At 37.3% G+C, this 10,664-nt stretch overlaps 1 protein-coding gene across 3 annotated transcripts in view; it reads right to left on the reverse strand.

Annotated features, from left to right (window-relative positions):
* Skap2 (src kinase associated phosphoprotein 2) overlaps positions 1-10,664 on the reverse strand; it is a 170,614-nt gene that overhangs the window by 54,286 nt on the left and 105,664 nt on the right. For all 3 annotated transcript variants that reach the window (XR_004121993.1, XM_031381908.1, XM_031381907.1), the window contains exons 7-9: positions 6,562-6,686; positions 5,631-5,694; positions 5,138-5,272 (exon numbers count right to left, since the gene is read on the reverse strand). Coding sequence is in view for 2 of the 3 variants with exons in the window: in XM_031381908.1 (XP_031237768.1) it covers positions 5,138-5,272; positions 5,631-5,694; positions 6,562-6,686 (324 nt within the window). In the remaining variant the exon portion in view is untranslated. The remainder of the gene's footprint in view (positions 1-5,137; positions 5,273-5,630; positions 5,695-6,561; positions 6,687-10,664) is intronic.

Genomic DNA, 10,664 nt, shown 5'->3' on the forward strand with positions numbered 1-10,664 from the left:
ACAGAGAAATTGAGCTGATCTATGAAGACTTAGGAACATCCTTATATAACTTTTATTTTATATATATTTAAAAAGATTTATGTTATATATATAAACATGAATAAAACTCTAATGTGGAAATCAGGTTCAACTCTTCAGAGCTCAAGATATAAAGACTAGTGGAGATAGAGCAAACACATCCCTGCAGCCAAGGCTTCACAACCTCAGTGCTATTGGCATTTGAGCCACAGAATTAGTTTTTATGGAGCTTGTTTTATATACTATAGATGTTTAGGTTTAGCAACATCTCTGTATGGACACATGGACACACACACACACACACACACACACACACACACAGAGAGAGAGAGAGAGAGAGAGAGAGAGAGAGAGAGAGAGAGAGAGAGAGAGAAAGTGCTACCAAATATACCCTGGAAACAAAGTCTCACCTAGTTGTAGTCAGGTGACATATTTTTAACTCACAAAGATGAGTCATTTATCTCTACCAACACAAATCTACATGTTTTGCATGCTCATAAATATTTGGGTTTATATATATATATATATATATATATATTATCATATATATTTGGGTTAATATGTATTTTTTTCATAATGAGAAAATTTGTTTGCAATGCCAACAGCAACCCATGGCAAACAAATTGTATTCTAAAACTTCATATCATTATTAAAATAATATAAGATTAAAAATACATCTGCAGTCATCAAAAATAAACAAATAAGTAGAACTTTTACACAAAACTCTGGGTTCAACAAAAATGCATTGTGTGGATAGGTACATAAATAAGCACTATGTATATACAGTGCCCATAATTTCTAAATTTTTTCTTTTTTATAATTTCAGATAATCCTCTAAGCAGAGTATGAGACTGAAACCATCTAAAAATTTAACTCTAGGCATCTACTTGGGAAAACATATTTATCATCCTATTAGGAGACAGGAGCACCATATTTACTAAATTTAGTAACTTTGTTTAAAAAACAAGAATACCAATGTTATCGTCTTAGATAACAACACTGAGATGGTAAATACACCATCTGTTCTGTGAAAGTTAACGGACACGTTTCCATTGCATTCTAAAGAAAGAATGAGAAAACCTGAAGTCAGGACGGACTGTCACTTATGAGAGTTAGTGCTGGAGACGGCCAGAGCCCTTTGGCCTTGGTATTAACTGGGTTTATGAGTGAAGCAAAATAAAGCTAAAATGGACTGGGGGAGGTTGCAACTATTTATTGATCAAATTTGCATTTGTGCTCACTTGCTGGAAACTATTTCAAACTTATGTACTCAAACAGTGGCCTTTTCATGTATACATAATAGTTTCATTGAACAATTTATAGCAGCATTTTACTTTACATTCCATTTTAGATGCAGATAGTTGGGCTCAATAAATTTAAGGTGTAATTGAGTGACCAAAGAATAATACCCTCTGCTGGCTCCAAATAGTCCAATCTGTCATTAAAGTTTTAAAAAAAATGAGTATACACACACACACACACACAGAGAGAGAGAGAGAGAGAGAGAGAGAGAGAGAGAGAGAGAGAGAGAGAGAGAGAGAGAGACTGAACAGGTTAATGGAATAGAAATTTGTCTTCCTGCTTTACATTGCCCTCTCTCCTCTAGTCCACTTGCCAGGAGACATTTCAAGTTTAATTCCCCAGCAAGAGGCACAGTTAATAGACTAATGGGCGTTACCATTCTTGTTAGCCAGCTGATTCTATTCAATCTGTGCCTAGAGAAATGGTGTTGTTATTAATATACCATTTCCTGCCACCAACGGGAAAGGCCAGGCCCCTCACTGTGCTGAGGGTTTTAAAGACTATTTCCCAAATATTGTTTTGCCTTCAAGATTCACAGACAGGCAGAAGTGCTTTTCTATAGTTCCAATAATAAACTGACCATACATTCTGAAATTGTGAGCTCATTACTATGTCATTAATCAGTTCAACATACTTTAGCTAATAAATTAGTTGTGCAAAGAAATGTATGTTATAGTAACATCACAATGTATGTAAATGCAACTAGCCTATGCTAATAAGTAGTAATAAAACAGAAAAAAAGATGGTAAAACACTGGAGTACTTGAAGACAGACCAAAAATTTTCAGCCTGCCTATAATACATTCCCCTATAACCCCTAGACAAAGAGATCTAGAAATTTATTCTGTTTTTTTTTTCTGAAGTTAGTTAAAAATTAATGAATAAAAAATTAAAGAGAAAGCTCTGCAATAAAATTGAAATATTCTAACTGAAAAAATTCTTCTGAAACTATTTATAGTCCCACAGAATTATAAACATTTTTCAAGAAACATTTTACAGAATAATCTTTAAGCAATGTTTCCTTCTCACTGTCGAGACTTAAACACTGAAGGTTTCTTTCATATTAAAAATACACTTTCTAGAGCAAGAACTCGCCTTATTCAGAAGAGGGCTTTGCATGAAGAGCAGCTTGTCAATGCTTAAACTTCTTCAAATGCATCTGTGTGCTTCATCTCTCAACTCAGGGGATTAGTTTTCAACAGTATGTAATTGACAGGAAATTGTGTTAAAATAGAATTATTATTTAACTCTGAGAGCATAACCAATTGGACTTTGGAAACCAACATTCCCTGTACAGAGCTGGACACACCAACAGTCTGCAGATATGCCCTGAGACCTCAAAAGACATTAAAATTTCAAAGAAGCAGTGAACACAACAAGTTTGAGCTTTAACCCTGAAAGAGAGATGCTTTTCAAAATTAAAATTACCTTCCCAGTTTCAATATTTAAATGAACAAAACTATAACTCTGAAATAACTTTACGGCCTCCTATGAAAACTTCCCCTCTGTAGTTGCAGGCATCAGTTTGACAAACCTGCTGAACTGTGCAGATGTTGAAATGGCTCTCAGTTACACAGGGGAGAAGGAAGCAGGAGGCATTCCACAGCTGCTTACAGCAGCTCCTTTCCCAGGGGCACAGTTGCAGGCTCTATCAAGCTCAATCACTTTGTACACAGCATCAGGGGACCCCAGGCAGAGGCAAAGAAGCCTCACAGCAGCTGAAGTTTCTACTAGCACTACCTCAAGAAGTAACACTACTTAGAGAATAACCAGTTATTTCCAACATTACATGGCTTATGGCCAAAAAATATATGTATGTGGGGGAGGTGGAGCAATGAGGAAGAACATCTGCAGTCAGAGGTTGTTTCATACTTGTTCAGTTTCAAGCTACTCACAGGAGATCTTCCTTGAACCTTTGCTATAGAAACAACTGAATATTTGATCTTTGTTCTCAGGGAAGTTCTTTCTTTGGGTGGTGGGGAGAGAAGAGTGAAGTTAAAGAAACACAGAACTTTTAACAGTTAACCCAGCAACTATAACACAGTACACTGACTGTAAAGTCTTAAAGAGTTGAAATGTATATGGCAGTAAAACCATGTTTAAGGCTTCATGCTTCAGTTTTACATCAGGTCACATCTTCAGTCCTGTCACAGGTCCCTTTAAAGCCTAAATGATGCGGTGACTAAAACCAAGCAGTTAAAGAGATTTTCTACCTGAGGTTAAGTGATGCTGTGGCCTATGCCATGTCCTTAGGATGAACCAGGAAGTGGGGCTATAAACAAACAACCACAAAACAACAGAAACTCTCACACCACTGTTCTCACCAAATTATACTTTTGTACTAAGTATCTTCCTGTAGGGTGGTAAGATTTAATTAATAGATGGACTTTTTAATAATAGCCATCATTACTACTACTTGGTCAGAAAATCACATAAACATTTGTACAAATGGACCAAATATAACAATGAAAAATAATGATATTAGGGGCTGGAGAAATGGCTCAGCAGTCAAGAACACTGGCTGTTTTCCAGAGGACCAGGGTTCAATTCTCAGTACCCACATGGCAGCTCACAACTGTCTGCAACAACTCCAGTTCCAGAGGATCCAACACCCTCACACAGAAATATATGCAGGTAAAATATCAATGTACATGAAATAAAAATAGGTAAATTAAAAAATAATAATTAAGTTTATTGTGGACTTGGACAAGGAAAGAATTGCGCTGAATTACCTCAGTTGATTCTCCCAGAAATATCATCCCCATTTTATAGATGAAGAAATCATTATATCATTGAACTAATACAGTCAGAATTTAAGTCTATGTTATGGTTCTTATGTTTTACTAACTGTGATGAAAATGACTTTTGAACATTAATTTGGAACATGTTAAAACTTTAAAATCAATTTTAAAGATGTATATTATAGTACTGCATTCCCTAGTCAGAGAAATATAGTTACAGCATCTACATTGTTTCTAATCTCCTTTCCTCTCCACTGAGTTCCCCCACTCTCTCTCTCTCTCTCTCTCTCTCTCTCTCTCTCAAGATATTTTCTTTATCACTGAGTTCTCTTAATGGGCAGAGAAAGGGCAATCTCAGCCTAGAGTGTTAGTCACATGGTTCTCAGTGTTGTTACAGACCAAGAATTCTAAATTTCAGATTATTAGTTTTCTGTTTTAGACACCATACAGTCACGGAGCCGGTAAGTAATTAATTCTCCTGTAAATCAACTACTGAAGTATAACAACACTTTATCAAGCCTGAACTTTTAAAGTAAGGAAACCTTTTGATTTCCCATTTATGATAAAATACCAAGTATAAACCATTCCTCAAGCCTCAGTGACCCTTGTTTACAGCTCAACGCCATTCCTCTAAGACAATGCCATGTAATCCAGCAGAGAGGACGAGGGAGCAGAAGGCTGGTGACATATGGGGTGCGCATAGAACTTCTGGTAAATGGGAGCTCCAAGATGTTAAAAAAAAAATGATGTGTGCATTCGTGGAAAAAACTGTAAGGCAAGTCAATTTTTTAATTAAAAAATTATGTAGCATAAACAATGCTAATGAGCCAAAGTCCCAAGAGATGAGGATTGTATCTGCTTCATTTTAAGGTCCCTTTCACTTTTCATAAGTGTGCACCCACACTTGAAATGTCTCAAGCAGAAACCTTTTCATGAAATACTTTTCTTTGTCTGTTCATAATAGCTCACCATTTTCTACTCAAGTTGTCAATTTGATAACAAATTACACATAAACACAAATGTGGGCTCAAAAGAAGAGCCATAGTTTCTTTCAGTGCATCGCCACAAAATAGATACCTGGAAGTTCCTCATAAATTTCATCATCTATTGGTTGGCTCCTTTGTGGGCTGCTGACCGGAACAGGATGATCAACGTCATCATATAATTCTCCTCTTTCGTCATCATCCTCGGGAATAACGTCGGATCCCATGTCTCCAGAGTACGTTTTGAAAAGCACATCAAAAAGTAATGCAAAAGAGATTTAATTCTGTGTTTCTTAAATGAACACAACTCTGAAAACTGTCATCTACAAGCTACCATTGTAGCACTGTACTCTTAACTTAAAAGCATTTTAAATAGTCTTATAAGTGTGTGAATCTTAAAATTAGCAACTGTATTCAAGGAAAGATACTCTCATAAACTCAAGTGAATGGACCATGTTATTATACCAGCTAATATTCTCTTGATCGCTCTCACAGAAGTCAGGATGGCTTGATATGTGAAAACCCAAGACAACCTGTTACTAAGTTAATATGCAAGGAACATGAAAACATTCAACTGATGCTCTTACCTTGTAAGATAAATTTCAGCTGCTGGACCCATTCCTCAGCATCTTTGGGAGAGGCTGCTGTAAACTAATGAAAAATTCAAACAATAAAAGCTGGAATGGTAACAGCAATCTGGAAGGTGTGCTGCATTCTTAACATTTCTTAAGAACATTAGTGATTCTTTTCATGTCTAGGGGTACTGTTCTTGCAAGGATGCTTCCTATAATGTACAGTTAATTTTGACAAATTTATGTAATTGAAGCAGAGCATGATGGATTTGAAACTCTGATCAGCAGCTGGCAGCTGCACAGGGAAAAATGCTGCTTCTCTTCATCAATGTCAAAGGCAGAACTGATGAGCAAAATTTGCCCTTGACAATTAGAAGACACCCATGAATTTCTTTAGACTGCTGGGTACAGTTTTCTTAAAAATGTTCTTGTCAGATTCCAACACAGTACCTGACAACTTAATTAACTGGCTTTCAACTGCAATCTCAGATATTTAAAACTTATTAAACATACATTCCATATTGATGCCTAGCTGATGGCTCTGGAGTTGTAGAGCTGATAATGCATCTTTATCTTCATTTTCTCCCATACCCCAAGCAATACAATATGCATTAATACTCTTAATATTTTTCCTTTGATAATTTTATTCTTTCTGCTATGTAATTCTTTTAGGAAATCACAATTCTATTAAAGTAGATATAAAATGTTACATGTGATGTTAACTGATAAATTACAGATTCATTTGATCTTTTCCAAGGATATATATCACTTGAACCGATCAGAAAAATTTTAATGTATTTCCTCTTTATATGAATGTTCAATGTACAAAACAGGATTTTTATTATTAACATGTTGGGGAAAGCTGTTTTAATAAAACATTAATATCTTCATAAATGGAATCAGGAATCTTATCAAGTTAATTTCAAGGCAACATTAAAATTCCAACCTGGTAGATACGTTTATCAGGAGCACAGATTTCAAAACAACAGTCTTTCTTTCCATCCTTCCTAAGGGTGTTGTTCATTCTGACGTCATAGCCGTCTATTGCAAATTCACCTTTCTGTTGTTTGTCTATAGAAGATAAAAGCAAAGTTAGAGTTTCATTCATGCAAGGTTTTTATTTTTCAACTCAGAAATTTTAGTCAGCTAATTCAACAACTCTAAATCTAGAACTATTGGGGAACTCGAGGCAGTGGTCCGTAGTGCTGTGCAGAAGGAAGTGTGGGAATACACAGGGAAAAATCTAAGCACTAGAACTTTAATCCTGAAGCCAATGAGAAAAGTGTCTACTTGAAACTTGCTGGACTTCCCGACCCACTGCTCTGTCTTCCCTCAGTACAGCATGGCCTAAGCAGGCCTTTAAAGCAAACTGTTCTTTTTTAATCTTAAAAGAAAAGGAAAGCAAATGTGAAGCAAAGCCATGCAGATGGAGAAGAGTGAACAGGCAAATAAAGAAACATTACTAAAAAGGGCTTTTTGTAGCCAGTCAGTGGACAAGGAACTAGAGAAAGCAGACCTGAATCCCATCTGGTACATTCAAAAGGAAAGATGTTTTTAGTTTAGACAGATACTATTTCAAAGATAGATAAAATGGAACAGAAACAAAAGATTTAAAACTTGGAAACTAGGACAATTAGCTTTCTTCATTCGGTTGGGTTGGGCTATTTTGATAGAAAATTTCCCACATTAGCACACAACACTGAAATCAGAAGTGGGACAAACTGTCTCTTTTACTGATCTCAGGGTAAGGACAGAAATGCTTCCATAATGCAGAGCCAGCCAACAATAAAATATAGACCTTCTTTTCTTAAATACAATAATTTAGCACCTGGAATAATATCACTATTAAAAGCCATGGAGATGTTATTTTACCCAAAATATCAAATGAGAAAAAAATAAGACTTAGACAAATATAACCTAAGCCTGAAAAATCAATTTGTTCACAATTTAAATCTGGGTGAGTAAAAAATTCCAGTTAAAATTTCTGTGCTTCATTTGGTTGAAAAATTCCATACTTTTTTTGTTTGTTTGTTTAGTTGTTTTTTTTTTTGTTTTGTTTTAAGGCATTTATTGTAGAAAGGTAGAGAAAGGAAGAGTAGAGAAGTAGAGGCTGGCCATGGCCATGTGGGGAATATGTAGAGATGGGAGCAAGAGAGCAAGAGAGAAGGAAGCAGGAAGCAGGAATAAGAGTAAGAGCAAAAAATTCCATACTTAACTATAAGGCTTATAAAACTATACCTTGAAAATTACAGGCCAAGTGGGTACCTGTAAATCAGCAAAGGATCCAAAGCAAGAAATCCTGAGTTTGAGACCAACTTAGACTACAATGGGAGATCCTGCCTCAAAACAGAGAGAAAGGACGAAGAAAGGGGAACACATTCTCCAATATGTGGTCCTTTAGATATCAGGAGAGTCTGTGATCATCTATGTTTAAGGTGCTTTTTGCTGAACTGAACACAATTAGTGCAGTTACGGCTGTAGTTTAGTGGCAAAGCATCACCTACCATGCACAAAACGTCCTCAGTACTAACAAACCCAAAAGTTAACAGTTTCATGAGACTAGACTAGATTATATAGACATGTCTTTCTTGAGGCATAGAGTACTAATTACATACTGACTCAATTTCTAAGGGAAAATGTAACATGCAGCATGCGCAAACATGACTCATCTATGAATTCTTTTATCCAGAGACAAATTCTTTTATGTCTGGTACTCCCCAGACATAATTTGTAAAATTCCTAACTGGAAAAATTCTGAAAGCAGAGTGAAAAACAGTGGTGAACAGACTTGATTCTTTCTACCATTCTCAAAGAAAACTAAACCATTTATTCAACAAATTTATATTAAACACTTTAAACATGCCTGGTAGTATTCTAAGTATGTTAAGTCAAAAGTTATTAATAGCACACATTATCAGATCTTTCTCACCAACATAAAAATACATGCATTACAAATGTAGGTGTTCCACAAACACCAGTCACTTGCACTGTAAGAAGAATTTAACTTCCACTACAAAAAAGTAAAAATAAAAATTAAAGTAATAGGAGGCAAAACACTGAAGTACACCAGAGAGATTTTGAAAGATTGTCTTTAAACTCGCCCTTGAGAAACAAGATTTTTTTTTATTAGATGTTTTCTTTATTTACAATATCTCCTTTCCCAGGTTCCCCTCCAAAAGAAAAAAGAAAAAGAAAATAAGAAAAAAAATAAAACCCAAAACTAAAACAATTCCCTGTTCCCTCTACCTCCCCCTGCTTACAACCCTACCCTCTCCCACTTCTTGGCCCTGGCATTCGCCTACACTGGGGCATAGAACCTTCACAGGGTCAAGGTCCTCTCCTCCCATTGATGACCGACTTGGCCATCCTCTGCTATACACATGCTGCTGGATCTGTGAGTCCTCCCATGTGTACTCTTTGGTTGGAGTTTTAGTCCCTGGAAGCTCTGAGGGTACTAGAAGAAGGAAGACCAAAGTGTGGATACTTCATTCCTTCTTAAAAGGGGCAACAAAATACCCATGGAAGGATTTTCAGAGACAAACTATGGAACAGAGACTGAAGGAAGGACAATCCAGAGACTGAAGTAAGGACAATCCAGAGACTGTTCCACCTGGGAATCCTTCCCATATTCAATCATCAAACCCAGACACTATTGTGGATATCAGCAAGTGCTGGCTGACAGGAACCTGATATAGCTGTCTCCAGAGAGGCTCTGACAGTACCCGACTAATACAGAAGTAGAGGCTCACAGCCATCCATTGGACTGAGTACAGGGTCCCCAATGAAGGAGCTAGAGAAAGGACCCAAGGAGCTGAAGGGTCTGCAGCCCCTTAGTACGAACAACAATATGAACTAACTAGTACCCTCAGAGAAACAAGATTTTTAAAGGCTAGATCTGGATATTTCAATCTCCACTCCCTATCAGCTACAAACTTGGCTCTACTTCTAGCTTAACTCTAACTTGACTCTAAAACTCTCATCCTTGTAACATGAGAGATGCTGATCTGCATAAGGAGGGAGTCCTATTGGGGACATAAAGTCAGTAGCACAGAGACAAGCTGGGGCAGAGCAAGTGTGCTTCCCATACTAGCATACTCAAGAATAAGGTACCAAAATCACATGACCTCAACTCACACTAGCAAAGCCACTTTATATAGCCCCTTCCCCAAACATGCCAGGCCACATATTTATCTTCTCTTTACAGTCAGAAAAGAGAACCAGAGAATCCATGATTGCAATTCACAGAAAACATTCCAGATTATACAGACGCACCACTACAGGACAAATAGAAGAGGAAAAGCAAACAGGCAAAAGCAAGTACCAGTGCAAGATCCTGGAGACTGAGAAGTTTCTCAGTCTACAGAGTGTCTGTCTTGTAAGTATCAGGACCTCAGCTGAATGCCAACAACCTAAGAGAAAGTCCCGTGTGGTTGTACATAAGGGTGGCCTCAGCACTAAGAGGTGAAAACAGGAAGACACTTGGGCCTCAGTAGTCAGCCAACTTATTCTAGTCAATGAGATACTGGCCAGTGAGAGAATCTGTCTAAAAAAAAAGGTGGGGGAGGAAACTGAGGAGATGACTTAGTGAGTAGCATCATTGGTTGCTCTGTGAATGTGAGGATATATGTCTGAATTCCCAACACCAATACTACAAGCCAGGTGTGCCTCCAACCCCATCATTGATGGGTTAAGACACATGGATCCTTAGAGCTCACTGACTAGCCGGCCAGCCTAGACAAAATGGTGAGTTTCTGGTTCAGTAAGCCACCTGTCCAAAAGTGGTGAGAACAGTGATAGAAGAAAACACTCCAAGGCCTGCTCTGGCCTCTGAATGTGTACCCACCCATGTACTCACCTGTACAGACGCTTCCCCTATAAAAAGAGACAAGTGAATGGCTCCTGAGGCTTTTATATCCACAGACACAGTGAACAGAGCCACTCACAAGACTGCATACTTATGGTCACATCTCAACAAATAGCACCAGGGACGCAGGGATGGTTCAATATACGGAAATCCATCAACGTAATTCACTACATAAACAAACTCAA

This window comes from Mastomys coucha, unplaced genomic scaffold (assembly GCF_008632895.1).
Source record: "Mastomys coucha isolate ucsf_1 unplaced genomic scaffold, UCSF_Mcou_1 pScaffold20, whole genome shotgun sequence".
Lineage (NCBI taxonomy): Eukaryota > Metazoa > Chordata > Mammalia > Rodentia > Muridae > Mastomys > Mastomys coucha.